This window comes from Pelecanus crispus, chromosome 7 (genome assembly GCF_030463565.1).
Source record: "Pelecanus crispus isolate bPelCri1 chromosome 7, bPelCri1.pri, whole genome shotgun sequence".
NCBI lineage: Eukaryota > Metazoa > Chordata > Aves > Pelecaniformes > Pelecanidae > Pelecanus > Pelecanus crispus.
The window spans coordinates 24,345,479-24,364,011 of record NC_134649.1 but is presented as its reverse complement, the minus strand read 5'-3'; the positions used below and the strand labels follow the sequence as shown (position 1 = coordinate 24,364,011).

The 18,533-nt window shown below is 51.6% G+C and overlaps 1 protein-coding gene across 4 annotated transcripts; it reads right to left on the bottom strand.

The window, feature by feature from the left end:
* Nucleotides 1-517: 517 nt before the first annotated feature.
* SNX1 (sorting nexin 1) lies at nt 518-17,387 on the bottom strand. 4 transcript variants are annotated; one of them, XM_075713682.1, is made up of 16 exons: nt 17,241-17,387; nt 17,084-17,094; nt 12,395-12,495; nt 11,330-11,463; nt 9,928-9,994; nt 8,675-8,718; nt 7,508-7,649; nt 6,896-6,974; nt 6,081-6,156; nt 4,905-5,018; nt 4,658-4,751; nt 3,837-4,042; nt 2,227-2,370; nt 1,755-1,835; nt 1,205-1,276; nt 518-916 (listed from the first exon to the last, which is right to left on the bottom strand). In XM_075713682.1, the coding sequence occupies exons 1-16, from the start codon at nt 17,385-17,387 to the stop codon at nt 866-868; spliced, it is 1,563 nt and encodes a 520-aa protein (XP_075569797.1). In that variant the 3' UTR covers nt 518-865. The 4 variants fall into 4 exon arrangements, with proteins under 4 accessions (XP_075569797.1, XP_075569798.1, XP_075569799.1 ...); XM_075713683.1 differs by lacking the exon at nt 17,084-17,094 and adding an exon at nt 14,280-14,288 and having other exon boundaries at nt 12,395-12,497; XM_075713684.1 differs by lacking the exon at nt 17,084-17,094 and adding an exon at nt 13,089-13,091 and having other exon boundaries at nt 12,395-12,497.
* Nucleotides 17,388-18,533: the final 1,146 nt, after the last annotated feature.

The window sequence follows — 18,533 nt, the reverse complement described above, 5'->3', positions numbered from 1 at the left end:
GCTTGGGGGAATTTTTTTGAGCCTGGTTGTACTGCAGGGATCCTGCTCAACAGGGACAAGGGGAAAGGAAAGTGGGAAGTCAGCACAAGCTGCCTTTTCCTTTTTTTAAGGCAGAAGAAGGGGTATCGGTTTTGATGAAATCTGCAACTGGGGTCCTGGGAGGGTTTGAAGGAGCAAGAGCTGCTCCTTGGCCATGGGGCAAAGGAGCAGCACAGTCCTCAAAGGCTCCACACTGGCTTCTTGGGGGGCCAGGTCCCCCCACAAACCACACCAAGTAGGGCCCCTACACAGTCCTGCTGAGCTCAGATCCTAAAAACAGCCACCCCAGTCTCGTGCTCAGAGCAAGGCACAAAGCCAAAGCTTAATCAGGAGTCAGGACAGGTGGCTGGGGCAGTGCCCAAGGTCACCCCTGTCCCAGTCACAACAAGGCAGGAGGCTCCACTGCCTCCCTCCGAATCTGCAGGCTGCAGCCATTACCCCTCCCCACCCTACAAACAGACAGAGCATGTTTGCCCTGATAGAAGTTTTATTACAGAATTTTAATGGCACTGCAGGAGTAAGATAGTCATTAGAGTCCCAAAACCCAGCCTGAAAAATATACATTTTACATATATCTTTAACCCCCTGCTGCAGGTCTGGTCTTAAAGCAAGAAACTAGTTTCTCTTGAGTAAGAAAATATATGTTGTTAAATGAAAAATATACAGTTAGAAGAGTTACTGGCTTGCAAGCTGCTTGTCTGGGGGTTAAACCTCTACCAGTTCCAGAGTGTTTAACTAGGGTTTGCTCACATGTAAAAGAAGAGGTATAGTGTATTTAAAAAAAAAAAAAAGGCAAAGTTCAGGTACACTCATTTGCTCAGTCCAATTAAGAAATGGCCTTGGCTTCAGGTAGGAATGCTTCCCAGTACTTCACCAGCTGTGGAGAAGGAGAGAGGGAGAGAGCTCAGGAGGCCACAGGTGCTTTGCCAGCAGGGTTCAAGCCCAGAGCAAGTTGAGAAGGACAGCCCCCCCTCCCCTCCCCCAAAACGCATTAAGGGGGATGCAATGCTTATATTTTGTCCTGCTCCAGCCCATGGGGGTTCATCCCTCCCCACATGTGGGGAGGAGGATGCACCCACAGAGGGGGTTCCTGCTTGAGTAGTGTGTGAACTCACACTGCTGAGTTTTGAGAGGTAAAACCATGGCAGGGGCTGGGGCTACTCACCTGTTGCTGAGAGTTTAATAATGTCTCAAGGTATTTAGTGACATGGTTTCTGAAGTCCTTGGATTTCTCTTTCTGCAAGAGATGGGTGCAGGAGTGAGTACAAGGCTGAACAAACCACCAAAACCCTCTGGCTTTTAGCAGGGAGGAAGGACAAAACACCAGGATTTTCCTGTTCCTCCTGGGGCTCCGTTGGATGAACTCAGCTGCCCACATGAAACAACAAGCATGACAGCATGAGATGCTGAGGATGAAGCTCACCTCTGGCTACAGCCTGATGGCTCAGATCTTTGCCCACCCATCCTCATTTTAATGGACACACTTCTCTGCATAGAAGCCCCCTCTTAGCCAAAAGACATCAGCTCTACCTGTAGTAGCAATTCCCCAACTCACACATGTCTGGATTTACAAATATTGCCAACCGCTGTACTGGGAGCAGGGTCAGGAGCCAAGGTGACCCTTGGCTAGCCTAGCCCAGGCTGGTGTTCCCAGCCAAGGCACATCAAGGCCAACCATCTGGATGGTTGCACACTGAGGGCTGGGCCAAACATACCTCAAACCGTATCACTTCCTTGCGGATGATGGCAGAAATCCGTTCAAAGTCCCTTTCGTACTGTGTCACACGAGACTCCCACTGCAGAGAGAGGAAGCACGCTGTTTCCAGGGGAGGGGAGGCGAAGAAGCTCTCGCTCCTCTCTCCAAGGGGTTTCGCAGCCACAACTGTTTGTGTGAGAGGCACTGCTGGAGCAAAGCCCAGCATTTCTGGTCCTCACCACCATGGCAAGCTGCATCCCCTGCTTGCTGCAAGCTCAGCAAGGAAGCCATGGGAGGCGGGACAACAAGCAGCCCCTCCTGCAGCTTCTGTGGCTTCCTGCGGGGCTTGCTCAAGGATGGCTAATCCCTTGATGCAAGCTTGGCAATGGATACCTGTCCCTTCAGCTCAAAAGGTCCCCTTCTTACTGCTCAGCAGCAGAGCACAGAGGGAAGGAGCTGAGCAGAGACCCTGGCAACTCCTCACCCCCTACCTCTGAGATCTCCTCTTTGGCCTGCTGCAGCTTGTCAGGTTTGTTGGCCCAGAGCAGCCTGGCCTCCATCTCCCTCTTCTTCTGTAGCATGGTCTGGGCATCCTGCCACCGCTGCCAGGTCTTCATGCGCTGGTCAAAGGCTCCCTGAAAGGAAGGAGCAGAGACTGAGCTCTGCTCTGCCTCTGCTACCACACTAGTAGCAGCAGGCAGCTGCAAGGAGCTCTGTTGACAGTGACAACCACACCTTTGGCAAGGGGGACATCAACTAACAGCAGAGCTGCTTCATCAGTCAGGTCCTGACCCCATCTCAGTGTAACTAAAGCTGAGCCAGAACATGGACTTGCTCTACTAGCAAAGGAGCCCAGGTACAACATCAACCAACTCATGCTTCAGGAGCAGCTTTTGAGACCTTCCTCTGTACAGGGCTGGCAGCACAGGATTTGCCCACCTGCTCTAGGGTTTGGCAGGAGAGAGTCATTGGAAAAGCCCCAGCTACACCTGTGGTTCAGCACAAGTCTGGGCAGGCCTGAGGCCACCTATTGAACTGGCAGCATCCCAAGCATGACATCTAGCCCATCCCCAAGCTCTGCTGCCTGCCTGTTTCAGTCCTGCCATCGAGAGTGGCCAGTATGAGGAGCTACCCTTGCCTGTCCCACACTGGATGTCCATCATGAGCTCCTGCAGAGCTAAGTGCTCCCCGCTCCTGCTGACCACACAGCATGCTCCAGCAGTAGCTTGCAGACATCTGCCAGGAGGCCAGATGATTTTAGCAGGCCTGCAAATCACCAGCCCAAGCAAGGAAGACCCATTAGACTTCTGAACGCATCCAGCCAGATCACAGGGAAGAGCTAGAAAAGCAGAAAGCAGTGTCTGATAGCCTGGTCAGAAGGACAGAGCAGCCAGGAGACAGCTAAAGTCTGAGGCAACGCTAGGGCTCCTTACCAGAACATCCCAGATAAGACTTATTACCTCCAGCACTATTGGAGATCTTGGTCCTGCTCTGGAGCACCCACCACACCTCCCAATACAGACTGGCAGACCAAGGAGGCTTGGGCCTACTCACTAGGATGTGTTCTGGCCTCTGTAGCTTCCAGAAACAACTGCTCAGAGACAGGACAAGTTTGGGGCAGGAATGAGTCAGCCTGCCAGACTTGCAGCTCACCTGGGACATGGTTTCTTTCAGCCTCCAGCAAGGCCAGTGCACCAGGCAGGCTGCATGGACTTCAAGGCTCAAGTACTACTCTTCCCCAGTAGGCACTTGGTAGGGTGCAACACGCAGATCACAGGTTACCTGCTCACAGACTCCACAGTAGACACAGCCTCCGCCTCTGGAAGGGTTGAGGCCACCTACAAGCCATGAACTTGCTCCACATACCGCCTGGACAACAGCAGCACAGCCAGGCCTCACTTACCCTACTTTTCTGATCTAACCACCCCAACACATGCACAACTGGACAAGCAGCAAGTTCGCCCTCTGCCCAGAGAGGTCAGAGGCACACCATGCCCTGTGCTTGAATTTAGAAGACCAGCTGCCTCCTGGCACACCTAAGCCTAAGATCAGTGCTAGGACCAGCAGCACAGCCTAGAGCTTGCCCCAAAGGAATGCTTACCCTTACAACTGAAAGAAGACGGATGTAGTCTCCCAGGAGTTCAGCCAGGAGGAAGAAGTCATTGTTAGCCTGTTCCTGGTGCAGCTGTTCAATCTTCTCTTCCACCTCAGCCAGCTGGGACAGTGCCCTGGACAGGGCTGTGTTGTCCTCTGAGCTCCCCAGCATGGCCAGACTCTTTGCAAACTGGGCTGTATTCAACGCTAGCTCTAGTGAACAGAATAAGAGAGTCAGCTGATGGGCCTTGCTACACCAGGTGCTCTGCAAGTAAAGCCCCAGCCTAGAATTCAGCCCAAGGAGCTGCTTTTCTGTAGCCCCAGGAGATGTCAGCTAGAAGATCCAGCACCATCTATCTCAGAGCTGGCAGCTTCTGCAGCACAGTAGGAGGAGGACTAGGCAACTGCAGCCAGGAAGCAGCAGCAGAGTGGGAAGACAGGCACAGCTTTGCAGAAGTCAGCCAAAACATGCAGAGGGAGGAAAAAAAAAAAAAAAAACAACCATCCCTGCTCCCTGCCAGAGGACAGCTCAGAGTTAGATCGGCTCTGCTCAGGTTTGCTACAGCAGCCTCCACCCTGCAGGACACTGGTTCACTTCAACACCATCATCCTAAGCTTGTAGGGCTGTACAGAAGAGGTGGGATTACTGTTTTACTTCTGTCTCCCATGATAAAGAGAACAAGAATCCTTTATAGTAAGGAAGCACTGTCATATCTTCTCAGAAGTGTGCCCTAGGACACCTGCACACTGGTGACCTCCAGTCAGGCACCACACAAGGCTTAACTGCTACGAGCCAAGCTACAGAGCAAGCGGGACCAAGCTTGTTACCTTTCCTGTGGTTCACTAGCGTTTCAACAACAGCGTGCAACTTCCGTAGCCGCTGGTCCTCGCACTCCACCTCCTGCAGCTTCTCCTCGAACCACTGAAATGGGTAAACCCAGAGCTGATTCCCACAGACAGCATCACTGCAGGGCTGCTGAGCTTTCCTTGCATCTTGCACCCAAAGCTTAAGCTGGGGAGAGCACACAGCTCCAGAGCAAGGATGACGACAGCCCAGAGGTGTCCAAATACTTACTATGTCCGATTCATTCATCTTGATGGTCATTTTACTGACAGCATCTGTAGCTTTGTTGAACATCTTCAATATTCCTGCTCCACTCAGGGTCTGGGTTCCTACTGCTCTTGGTAGCTACAAAGAAATAGAAAAGTTTGCTTCACCAGGACGTAAAAGCAGCTTGGCAAGCAGCCACCACAGTAGCATCATTGTCCCATGTGGATACCTTGACAGCAGGGTTTCTGGCTCACAGCTACTGCAAAGGATCAGCCAGACACCGCCCAAGCAGTGGCATAGCCTGTACAGCACTTCAAATAGTGGGACTACAATAGTTTTCAAACAAATGAGGAGTTCCTAAACCTTACACTGTATCTGGGGTCTGCCTGTTCTGCATGGCCAAGGCAACACAGATCTGTAAGAACCAGCCATGCTACTTGAATCCCGGAACTGAGAGCTGCCCAAGCTGACACAGGTGACACAGGCACACAGACATGCTTTGAAGCCTCTCTCTGAAAGCCAGCAGCAGTTAGCACTGCTGGGGGACACTAGAGTGGTGCTTTGATGCTGGGAAATGCTCTATGCCAGCCACAACTATTTTCCAGACAAAGCTGCATCTGCTCATCAGCAAAGTGAGCTGTTTCCATGATGTCTGCTCCTACATCAGAGCCCTCCAGCACAGCATTAGTGCTGGAATCACTCAGGCTAGGGCCCCAGGGCTCAGCCTCTTTAAGACTCTGACTTCTCCACATCAGGTGTGTAGTAGGACACAGTAATGCTCTCCTCGGGGGAGCAGGGACGACACGGTCATGCTCTCCTCGGGGGAGCAGGGACGACACGGTCATGCTTTCCCTTAACATCTGAGCATCAGGGCAAGCCAGCCCAGGACCCACCCTCACCTCCCAACTGCAGGCTACACTCTTGTCATGGATTTCAGACAACAAAGACTAACCATGTTCTCGGTGTGTGCCCCACCATGATGTAAGCAAGCTAGGCTAGAGCTCATGATGAGTGTACAGTGCTTAGACAAGCACTGACACACAGAAGAGAGTCTGTTCTTGTCATCACTGGTTAAATGCTTTTACAGGGTTCTGCTGCTTTTCACTGAGCTTTGAAGCATCATGGCTTGTTAACTGCTTGTGTAGTGTTTTCTTCTGTACTTCCAAGGTTCTTGTAGCTACATTATTCCGCACTACTGACCTCCTCCTTTTCCAAGAACTCCCTGACATCTGGGTCCTGCAGCATTGTTGGATGGCTGACCACTCTGCGTAAGTACCTGTGGAGAGGAATGCACCAAGTTACTTTGGTCATGGCAAACCTGGCTCTGAGTCATCACAGTGATCTGCAACATGCTTGTTGTTTACTCTGAAATGGCAGTTCAGTAGCTGGAAGTCAGGCCCAACAAGCTGTTCTCATCCATCCAAGAGTCCTACTTTCCTGTGAACTCTACTAAGACCAGACTGCAAGACCGGACCTTCGATTAATACTTGCTATAGCAAGAAAGTTACTTGATACACCAAGTGATCAAGATCCAGTCTTATATCTTGAACAATGACACTTTTAACAGATCTGTCAGAGGCTGGAGCTGGAGTGGGGATCAACATCCCAGTGCTAACTACAACAGCCAACACAGGTGGCAGAGCAAAGGCAACCTGTGGCTGTGTAGTTAGGGTGCAAAAGTTAAGACAGAGTTGTTTCTCACCTGATCTGCACTGTTTGTACCATTACTTAATCCATATTTTTGGTCTCCTGAGACAGCTCAGTTTTCTCCCTGCTGTGTCAGTGGAATTTGGCCATATTTGGACCGAACACCAGCAGGGGCTTTTGAAGCAGGAGATTGTTTTATGGAGTCAAAGCAACTTTCTGCAGTTGCAACTTTTCAGCAGTCTCCAGGTTCACTGCAAACCTAGAAGCAGACAGCTTTTCTCATGTAGGGAGGAGAGTGCAGCCAGTCTGACCTTTCAGAGGTCCCTTGCTTGGTTCAGACATGAGGGGATAGCTGTTGGGGTCTGTACCTCTCAAGAGCAGCCCGTCTTTTTTCTAGGAACTCTGCAGAGGAGGAGTCTTCCTTCCCAACTTTCACTTTGGTCATTCCTAGCACAGAAGGAAGACACTATTAATGAGCTGCTTCAAACTCAACATATAAGGTAGCGTGGTTTGTTACAAAGTACAGACTATCAGGGTGACAGTAGAGGAGAGGCATTTTACAACAGGAATTAGACCTTGCATCAGCAAGAGCTACTTGAAAATTGAAAATCTTCTTATGTCTAGCAGAAATCAACATCCAGAAAAGAGGCAAAGCAATGCCAGGCAAGACTGGAAGGGTTGCAGGTCTGGACTCAAGTGAACAGCAATTCAGTCACAGCACAGATGATGAGGTTTACTCTACATCAAAGAGACACAGAGACATCTACAAACTTGAACAAGGCTTTAAGCCCAGAGCTCCTAGTATGGAACCAGCAGAATTTTCTCTGTGCCACAGAACCCAGATTATTTTCCACACCTGCTTCCCATGGCTGCTTTGCAGCTTCCCTCTCAGCTTTGAGACTGCAGGCCGGCCTGTCCTTTGGGCACAGAGCTTGCCATCAGAAGGATGAGCTCTAGTGCTCTGCACCTCCACCACTCACCTATGAGACTCTTCTCAGGCGGTGGAGGAACGATGAACCCATTTTGGGCATGTTTCTCCGACAACTTCTCATAGAGACCCAGAAAGTCACTGAACCTCCTTTTCACTGAAAACTGCTTGCTCCTGAACATTGGCATGCTCGTCTGGGGGAAGAGATGAAATTCAGATCAGACTCACCCAGGGAAGCTTGCCCCTGCACACACAGCCTTGCTAGCTCTATCTGCCATCACTTCTGGGGATGAAGTAGGACAGCTTGAGCTCTGCAAGATATGAGGAATGAATAGAGCAAGCTTTGGTCTAGGTTTTGAGCAACTTACCTACTAACAGTTCTCCTTGGACCAAGCAGCAGTATTAATGCCACTAAATAACAGAGCAGCTGTTACTGTGGCCACAGGCTGCTTGGTAAGCCCTGCCCATTGCCTAATCCCATCATCCCTGCTCCTCACAGGAACAGGGACTGCTGTCAGGTCAGACTATCACCTTAAGACTACAGGGGCCATCAGTGGCTTTTGACTGTGTTTTCAGAGCAGGAGTGGAGGCTAACAAGTCCTCTAGTCCCCTTCACACACCATCAGCTTCAGACCACAGGATGCCTGTAGTCCAGCAGCTGCTGTACAGACAGCTAGGAACAACTTTTTGCAGAGCTCAGAGCAGCACCCCAAAGCTCCAAGCAGGGCAGCAGCTGCAGAAGGCTCGATTTCTTGTGACTAGCCCAGAAGAGCAGGTCCTGACATGAAACTAGCTATAGCAGCAGCTCTTCAGCAAGAGCAGAGTTCAGGTCAGCTTAATCTGATGGTACCATCAGCACAGAATCATTAGCAACAGCCCCAGTCTCTAGGGCTCTCCCTAACAGATGTCATTCCTGCTGCTCACTCCAATGCTGAGCACTGGTATCAGACAGGACTGCAAAGAGGTAACTAGTTTGAAAGAAAAAAAAAAAAAAGAAAAAAGACAGCCTCCTTTCAAACAAGTTCAAAACCTATTTCTCAGCTAGGCTCATCCTTTGATCTGTAAGAGTGGATTATAACTCCTGAATCCATGTAACAAACCATTCAGATCTCCTGTCTATTTAGGTCACCGCTGGCTTGGCTAAGAAAGGACAGTCCAGCTGTCTTCAAGTGTGGAAAAATAACGACACCCTATGTCAGGAATGACAAGTTAGACATACCTCTGTTGACACTTTGTAGGCTACATACGCATTCATGCCATCCCCTATGGAAAGCAGAAACAAGGCATTAGTATCACAAGATCAGCACTTTCCACTATCACCAGAATGCAAAGCACAAAGCTCCTGCAGTCTTCTGTCCTTTGCCTGCTTCAGCAATTCCAATCTTTGATCTGATGGAGCCCCAAATCTTTGCACAGAACCACAGGCAGCATCTCACCGCAGGACCCTGGACCCCTGCCCACTAAGCATTTCCCTGACCTGACTGCTTAGCCCTCCTTTTACTTCCTAAGGCAGCCCACACCGACAATCAGGCACTTGTTACCCCGACAGCATTTGGGCTGACTCCACACATCTGCTCAGCACGCAACAATTTGGCAGCTATATAGCACATGAAGCAGTCTATTCAGAGGATGCAAGTCAGACAGCCCCTGGCTGCATGTGGTTGGATCCTGAAACATCACAGGCAGTTTTCTCCAGCTAACACAGAAATCCCGTTGTTTGGTAGAGGGAGGGTTTACCTGGTAGTTCAACTGAAGGGCATCTCCAGAATTCTGACACCACCCCTAATATACCTCTGATTTACAAGTCAGTGCACCTCTCAGCTCCAGAAATCATGAGCCATGGAGTGAGAACAAGCTGCCATGTGTGAGGCTGCTTTACCAGCTGGGATCAGAAGTTACTTGGGGTTCTCTGCACCCCAGGGACTGCCACATAGCTGGCCAAATTCCTCTGATCCCCACTTCCAACAGAGAGAAACCCTCTTTCTTCTCAGTTTGAAGCCAGAGCTGCTCTCCTGGCAAGCATAGCTGCTAGGGAACATGCCAGAGCATGGAATAATACACTTAGGTTAAGGTAGTTTTGCCTCCCTGCTGCCACCTGCACACAGGACCTGGAGGTCAAGTCAAGTTGGTCACCACAGTTCCAGACACCAAGCTCTGCTACTGCAAGCATCACATTTCACCCTCCCAAAAAACCCACTCCTGGTTCCCTGCCTTTGAGGTCCCTGGCTTTCCAGAACCTGCTTTCTCCCTCACTCATTTGCAGCCTAGGCATTTTGCTTTGTGTAGTTTCATTTCTTCTAGATGTTGGAAGAAGTCTTGGAGAAGTTACTCTGGGATCAAGTTTGTGCTTGCAGAGACAGCTTGAAAGCTGGAGCTGTGGCACATGGAGGTGATAGCTGCATTTGGTCCTACTGCCAAGCCTAGCTTGTCTAACTGTGCTTCACCATGCAGCAGGACAGGGTATTAACTCACCAACTTTCTCTGGATCACTCACTCCCACAGTCAGCTCAAATTTGTCCTCCTGTTCCTCTTCTTCCAGCTGTTTGGAGTAAGCACATGAGGACAGTAAGTTAAAACTAGAAATCTAGGTTTCAATCCACCCAAACCACAAAGTCCCATACATCACAGGGAGCTTGTCACACTGCCAATGCATCTTTGGCACTTCAGTCTGGCCACAGCCATTCTATAAAGCCCTCAAGCTTCTCACTTGTGTCCAGGCTACATGTTCCAAGGATCCCAAACTGGATTTGTCTTTACAACACTGCTATTGGCACAGACCAATGTACAAACTGCTCAGCCCCACAGTGAAACTCTGCAGAATCCAGCCTCAGCTCTGCACAAGATAGTTCCCTTTGGGCTCTTTTACATCATGATTTTGGTTCTCATCTGAAACAGCACAAGATACTGAACCTGTGCAGAAGGTAAGTTTACTGTGTAGACACATGGGGATGGAGAGCCAGGATAGCAATTGGCAGACCCAGTCTGAATGGGTCTTTCCATCATACCCTGCTTTGCTACAGGCCAGTGGGTGGCTATACCAGCAGTACTGCCTCTGACAGACACAGAGGCTTCAGGCTTGCTTAGAGAGCATTGCAGTGCCTCGTTAGTGGAATGGTATTAAAGGACTGGGCAAAGCAGAGCTGAGAGTGGCCTCAAACAGCCTTTGGTCTATGAACCTGAAGGTGACAGCTTATCAGTTCACTGATCAGCTCAGCATCTTGGCCTAGTTCTGCATTGCTCCTTCACTTAAGCCAGTCTGAAGCCAACCTGAGACACTACTCCTGATGGCACTGCAGAGTCATAGAATCATAGAATGCTTTTGGGTTGGACCATCCTCATGAGCTTAGGGGTGCTTGGGGCAGAAAAGAAGCACTTTCCTTGTCTCCAAAATAGTTTCAGTCTCTCTACAGGAGAAACCCCAGATTAAAGCCAAGTACCACCTGATTAACTGGGCTCAGCAACCAGACTACAAGTTCCACTCAAGGACCCTGTGCTCTCATGCCACCCAGGAAACTGTTTTTTTTAACAACATGGACAAGAGCAGCTATTCCACTTGCCCCATCTGCAGCAATACAGTGTGCTAGAGCTCTGAGTCAGAGCTCAGACCCTCAGGACCAGATCAGCCACTTGCTATTTCAGCTTTGGAAGCAGTCTGCACCACCACACAAGCAAGAATGCTGTCAGGCTGACCTGAACCCTAGTTCAGCAGCATCAGTCCCAGACTGATGGCCTGAGATACAAGCCAGGGCATCCAGTATTGCAATTATATTAATTGCATCATTTAAGATGCATGTTTACAACTAAGTAAACAGGTTCCTGCCAATTACAGTCTGAAACCAGCAGGGCAAGTTGGAAAGCTCAGAGCAAGTCTCACCTCCTCATAGTTCTTTGGAGGGTTTCTAGAAGAGCTTGCAGCTACTTCTAATGAGGGGGCAGGATTGGAAGCTTTGGCCAGTTCCTTCTTCTGGGTGTTTTGCATGCTGTCTAGAGACAACTCTACAGTGGCATCTGTAAAGAGAAGTTTGAAAGGGTCAGCCTTTCTACTTTGGGTTTCTGGAAAGGTAATTTCAGTATTCTCGGAGAGGTTCACGAGTTCTAGGGAGTAACTATAGTCTTAATTAGCAAAAAAAGAAATCCATAGGGAGGATACCTGCAAGCACTGGGAAGAGCACAACTTAACACATCTTCACTACAGTTAAGAGTATTTCATCAATCCTGCTGGAGAACATTAAGTTAATCCAGTGCCAGTGAACTTCTTATTCTAGAAGGAGCCAGACATCACCTCCTTGCTATGTGCTAGAGGAGCTGCACACTGGAACAGCTAAAGCCGAGCTGGATTTTTACACAGTATGTAGGCCAGCCTGGAAGGTAGGCTCCTTTCCACTACACTTTTCCACACAGAGGAACTCAAAACTTTCATCTGTTAGCAGATGTCTCCAAAACTGACTCTCAGATGCCTCTGCCAGAGGTGTCCCACCATGCCAGGGCTGGGGAAGGTCTGACCCTCCTCATTTTCCCCTGCTGAGGGGTGTTATGTTTCTTGTTCCTTGGGAACATGTCCATGTCTTGACTAAAGATTCTTCCTCCACCTGCACGGAGGGAAAAGGTAAAGAACAAAAGCCTTCTAACTCCAGGAGGACACTGACCACCTTACAGTTTAAGTCAACAAAACTAAAGCAAACCCCATTTTAACCCTCTTCAGCTTCCAAACAGTTAATCCTGCTGCATGATTATGCTAGAGACCTGGAGGAGGCTACTCCCACCTTCCTAAAAACACCACCAGACTTTAGTACTTCCAGAGCAGACTGGAACATGAGTTTGAGATAAGGACCTGCGATAATCCAGAAATATCCATGACCTGCATGTCACACTTAAAAGCAAATCACTCCAGGCTTACAGTTCAGAACTCCCAGCAAACACCCAGTAGATACATACTCACCTGCAAATAAGTCCTGATCATCTTGCTCTACATGAACCCCATTCTCTTTGGAGGTGCTGCTCACAGGGAGAAGAGATTCCCTTTTTGGTGCCATGGGTTTACTCTGTAAGAGAATTAAAAACACATAAACAAGAGGTTATTTATAGTGAGGAATTGAGGCTGCAGGACCAAACAGATCACCTTCCTAGCCACACAGGGTCACTACTATGAATCTCATGTGAGTACAGTGGCCAGAGGACATCACAGACTGCTTACTTTCCACCTACCCTTGAGTGTTATGATCTCTGCCCAGCAAGGCTATACAGAGGTATCTGAGCCATTAAGGACACCAAGCGTCACAGAACTTCAGAGCCAGCTTTGACCCTGATTTTTAGCAGAACAGGAGCAGCTAGCAGGTCACTGGGTTGTGCCAGCCCACAGGCCAAGCGTCACAGCCTCAGTCCTTCAGCTACAGGTGTCAGGAGCAGTAAGCAGTCAAGTACACACAAGTGCTCCTGTTCATAACACCCAAAACACACCCAGCCACACCATTTCCAGGTAGTGACTTGCTCACCAGCACTAACACCACATCAAGGCAGGCGGACAGCACTAGGGAGCCTCCTGCTCTTAACTGTGTTGAGCTGAGCACACTGCTGACAGGAGATCCCTTGGGAAAGCCAAGATGTCACTGCTGGCAGCAGATACCTGCAGCAACTTGCTTACCCAAAGGCAAGACACTGGGGACCATGGGGAGCCTTGTCAGCAGCTTAACTTGTGCTAGCAGTAAAACCACCACCACAAGCCAAGATGGCCTTCCCCAGAGCACTGGTTAGGGCCCACGTGAAGGCAGCGGGGCTGTGCTTTAATGCAGCAGCTCACTTCTATTTCCAAGGGGTGCCAGAGGAGCTCATGGACTTCGCTGCCCTGGCATTGCGGGGAGCCAGCTTCATGGAGCCACACCACCCCCTCCCACAACACCCCTTGCAGCAGAGACAAGGCTGCCACAGCTGGACTAAAGCCAGGCACAGCTCTCTGTGTTTTGCAAAGCAATGCTTGCAAAGTCTTGCACACCACGCTTTGTGACCCAAAGCTCATGCTCCCCACGTACAGCTCGGCCAGGACAAGCCAGCCCCAGGGCCAGGTCTTAGAACACAGCTAATCCTGCCACAGCAAACAGCCCCTTGGGCACGTGGCTTTGCCATGGGGAACCGTCCCAGCTCCTCGGAGCAGGCTTGGGGACAAGGTGAAAGCTGACCCAAGAGCTTGTACGCCAATCAGTCCACCACACCAGAAGGCAGAGCTATTTCTGCATTCCTGCTGCAGGCAAGCACTACAGACACTGGTCTCACAAATCACCCCTCATTTTGCAGGCAGACAAGCAAGTACAAGTTATTCCAAGCAAGAATTGGACAGCAAGTGCTATTCTTTAACATCTTAGCAGAGATCAGAACAAGTCTTTGATGGCCAGTAAATGGAGCACTATTAGCAGCAATTCTGAACTGACAGGCTCCTTGGCACTTTCTTCAGCAAGGAAACATCATCAGTTCCCACTGCTCCTGAAAGAGTAAAGTGGTGCTAACACAGCTCCTGTTTGAGGTGGGCCCAAGTCTTTGGGTACATAAAACATCAGCATCATTTGATGGTGAGTCCCCCTGCACTTTAGGGCTGTTTCCTGGAGGAGAAAGCTAGGACCGCTCCCAGCTTGGATCAGAACAGTTACAGGCAGGAATTACATTTGCTAGTGATAGAGAGTGGGGAGCAGCGTCACCCATGCCAAACATAACACCCAGACCCCCCAGAGGGTCCTCCAGACAGACCTCCAGCAGGTGGCCAAGCCAACAAGAGTGCTACCACCACAGTGACCTCCTCCAGCCAGCAGCCAAGCCAACAAGAGGGCTGCTAACACCACAGCAACCTATGTCAGGGACATTTGTAGCAGGTCTCATTCAGATCTTCTGCAGGAGCCCTTCAAGCTGGTAAAGAAAACCCCACTCTACATGGGCAAGGTAAGGTGGGTTCTGAAGTTTCCACAATGAGTCTTTTTCTGCATTTGACAGCTGGGAGACTATCTACTTTTCTACCATGACCAGGTTCTCAGTTTGCCTTAAATTTAGTTTCTAACACTGTGAAAGTACCACACCCTGTTCCTACTTCTCCATCTGCTACTACAGAAGAGCCACAGCCTCTTTTAGATCAGCCCATGACACAACACCCACCATCTCAGAGGCCTGACTTAGCACACCCTGACCATCAGGCATGCAGGCAGAAGCTCTCTAGGTCCCCCAGTACAAGCCTGATGCCTGCCACAGGGAAGTGGACCTTAGGTCAGAAAAGCCAGCACTTGAGGTTGTCCATAGAGAGGACTGTGATCACACAGCAATCCAACTTTCATCAGACTGATGAGGTCCAGCTCTGGTTATATTTGTGTCTGACCCAAATGCTTCTTTGCTAACTACTGTATGATGGCTAAGTGCTGTCAAGCCACCTGAACGCTGGCAGCCGGGTGAATCTGCCCTGCCAGCCCAACTCCCCTGCTTCACAGAAAGTGTTTTGCTAACACTCAAGGGCAGACAGACAAGCAAAGCCACCAGCTCACACAGAAGAGCCAAGTATTAGTTATGACAGTTCCTTCAACAACACCACTAAGCACCTGATAAGCTGCTTTAGCTTAACAGACTCCAGTTTCAGTGAAGGGATGCTTTATTTGCATGAAATCCCACGGCAGTTGGCACTTGTCCATTTTGGTAGGCTGCCTCTACCACAAAGCAACAAGCCACATACTGCATCTTCCTGCTCTTCAATGAAGAGAGGACCTGAGAAGTTCAAGACCATCACTGTGCCTTGGTGCCAGTCAGAGGTACCAGCACCTTCTTCTTGCAAGGCCAGGGTTGCGCTTTCCCATGTTATTTTCAAAACACACAACTCTGCTGCTCCGTTATGCCCAGACCAATATGAGACTTTCATCCTCACAGGCTCACACAGGGCTGAATCCACCCACATCTCCCCAACTCTGCCTTGTTCCCTGCTGCTAAGCCACCAGCAGAGGACAGCCTGCTGCTGAGTGAGCACAGCTCAAGGACACCAGGGCAGCACCAGGTCAGGAGCTTCATCAGAAGCAGGGCAGAGACAGCTCCAGCTTTGTGCTGGTTGCAGGAGAAGGTTAGCCAGGCCAGCTCTGTTCCCAGCAGCAAACAGGTCCACATATTCACAGCCATGGTCTCCTGCTCAAGGCCTCCCTCTGCCCAGCCCATGGAAAACATCAGGGCTGGGAAACTGCAGTCAGAAGAAGGTTTCTGGAGAGCTTTCTGCCAGAGACACCAACTCCTCCTGCCCTGCTGGCAGGAGCAGGCGGGCTGGAAAAAGCCTGGACGAGGCAGGCAGAGGCCACAGTGCCAGCCCTCACATGGGACATGGCCAGCTTCAACTTACAGAGCTTAGGAAATCAACCCTAGTACTTGCAGCGTTCAAGCAACCAGCCTGCTGGAGGAGCCGGCTTCTGCAGCCCCTCTAGCAGAGATCCTCACTCAGTGCAGGAAGAGGCCACAGTGCCAGCCCTCACATGGGACAATGTGACCAGCCTCAACTCACAGAGCTTAGGAAATCAACCCTAGTACCTGCAGCATTCAAGCAACCAGCCTGCTGGAGGAGCCAGATTCTGCAGCCCCTCTAGCAGAGATCCTCATTCAGTGCAGATACCAAACCGAAGAACCTGAGGCCAGCAGCTGGCTGGGGAGGGATTTGGCCTGGGAAAGCACCAGCCAGTGTTTTAACTCCCCTCCTGTCTGCTGGTCACTGTCCGTAGCAAATGCTGGCACAGCTGGCCAAAGCTGGCGTGAGTTAACACCTTCAACAATCAGGGATTCATGCACAGAAGACTACTCAAAACAAGAGAAGGCACTGAAACCCTTCACCATTCACACCTCCACCTTCAGCGGGGAATTCATGCAGCACCACAGTGACCTGGTTTGCTGAACAAGTACCACCAAACCTTCCTAGACCCTCCTGCAGCCAATTGTGCTGGTACAAGGCAAAGGAGGTCACCAAGGTGTTGTGACCCTCCTCACTGTGAGTGGGGTACATTGGATGCCTCCTGTCACCTCACCCCCCACTGCATGGAGAGGTTCATCCCCCCAGTACCAAATTGAAGGCAGCAAGCACCACACCAGCTACACAAAGCACCCTCTGGATGTTGAGGGGACAAGAGCTGATGCTGGGGGAAGACAGGGCTTTTCCCCATGAAGTCTCACAAGCTGTGCAGCAAAGATGCTGAGCAACAGCCACTACCAACAGGTTTCAAACCAGCAAGGCAGTTATTCTGATACTGATCTGGGGGGACTATCGAGCAGCAGGCAGCTGCCCCCAGCACCATGCCCAAGCCATGCAGGGCCATCTTCACACTGACAGGCTCCTTTGAGACACACCTGTTCTGCAACAATTGACAAGTTATAACCCCAGGGAAACAGAGACCAGCCCGGCATGAGCCGTTTCACAGTCCCACAGTCAAGGGAGCTGCCTGCTCCCCCGGGGCCCACTCCCTGACCCCCAGGCACACCCCTCCACAGCCACCCAAGGCACTTGAGATGCTCTCAGGAAGGGAGTAGACGCCGGACTCCCTGCAGGGACAAGCACCCTGGGCCATCACTCCCCCTCCCCTTTTATTTTGGAGACCTCTGGGGGTTTCCCCCTTTTTTAACCAAACCCAGAGGATGCCACGCCGCTGCCTGCAGGCACTGGGCTGCCCCTCAGAGAAGGGCCCACCTGCAGGCACTGCCGGGCCCAGCCCCACAGCTCCTCCCTCACAGCTGCCCCGGGCCTGCCCCCGAGGCGCTCGCCAGCTCCCCCGCCCGCCACCGCGGCCTGCACTCACGGTGCCGGTGAAGATGTCCTCGCCCTCCGTGTCGCTGTCGGCCGCCCCCGGCGCGTCGCTGTCACCGCCGTAAGGCTCGTGGAAGGGCGGGGGGAGGCGCTCAGCGGGGGAGGGTGAGCGGGAGCCGCCGGTGCCGCCCGACGCCATGTCCGCGCTGCTGCTACTTCCGCCTCCGACAACCACGCCGGAAACCACTGCCGCCACCTTAACCTGACGGGGCAGGGCCAGAGGGGCGGGCGGCCTTCGCATTGGGCTCTGCCTCCGCCCGCCACGCCCTCGCCCTCCAGGGCGAACCAATGAGCGCCACCGTTTTCCTCCGAGGGCAGGCGTCGCTCCGTTCTCATGGAAACGGCCACGGGCCTGGCGGCAGTGCGTGGGGAAACCTGCCGGGATGTACCATTGCCCGGCGGAGGGGGAGCGTGCCCCCACCCGGGGGCAGTGGGCGAGCCCAGGCCTGAGGGGCCTGAGGAGGGCGGGGGCCTCTGCGTGGGGAGGGCGGCAGGGGCCGGTGTCCCCCACGGGCTGGCACCCTGCGGCCCTCAGCGCCCGGCCGGGGTGGCCGTGGTCCCCTCGATGCCTCCCCAACCAGCCTTGGTCCCCTCAACACTCCAACTGAGATGGCCATTGTCCCCTCAATGCCCCAGCCAAGATGGCCATGTTCCCCTCAACAGCCCAGCTGAGATGGCCGTGGTCCTCTCAATGATGCAAACAGCCAAGGTCCCCTCAACAGCGCAACTGAGATGGTCACAGTCCCGTCAATGCCCCAACCAAGATGGCCAGCCATGGTTCCCCCCACTGAAGGGACACAACTGAGACCCAACATCCCAACTGAGATGGCCATCAACCCCTTGTGCCCTAACCCAGACGCCATAGTGCCTTTGATGTCCCAACCAAGATGGCCATAGACCCTCCGTGCCCCAGCCAAGATGGGTGTGGTCCCTTCAACACTCCTACCATGACAGCCACCCTCCTTTGAGTACCTGAGCAGAGCTGGCCATGGTCCCCCTCAATGCCCTGACCAAGATGGCTACAGTCCCTTCAACACCTCAAGCTGGAACAGCTGCCAACCACTCCATGCCCTGACTGGCACAACTGCCTCTTCAGCTTGAAGGGTTTTGGGATGAGCCCAAGAGAGGTGGCACTGCTGTAAACCACCTTGATCCTTCCCTCTCTCCACCTTTGATTCCTCCCTTAAACAGGCCATAATAAATCTTGTGCAGGCCCAAAATGCTTTTCCCTGCATCCCAGTATGAGTGATACCCCGCAAGACATCCCAGGATGAGTCCCATATCC

Bases quoted from the DNA above. Each gene is read 5' to 3' on its own strand.
- SNX1 (XM_075713682.1), bottom strand. From the start codon at position 17,387: ATGGCGTCGGGCGGCACCGGCGGCTCCCGCTCACCCTCCCCCGCTGAG. The intron at 11,464-12,394 runs GTGAGTATGTAT...TTCTCTTTACAG, and splicing joins TGATCAGGACTTATTTGCAG to ATGCCACTGTAGAGTTGTCT. The intron at 6,975-7,507 runs GTGAGTGGTGGA...CTTCTGTGCTAG, and splicing joins GCCTGAGAAGAGTCTCATAG to GAATGACCAAAGTGAAAGTT.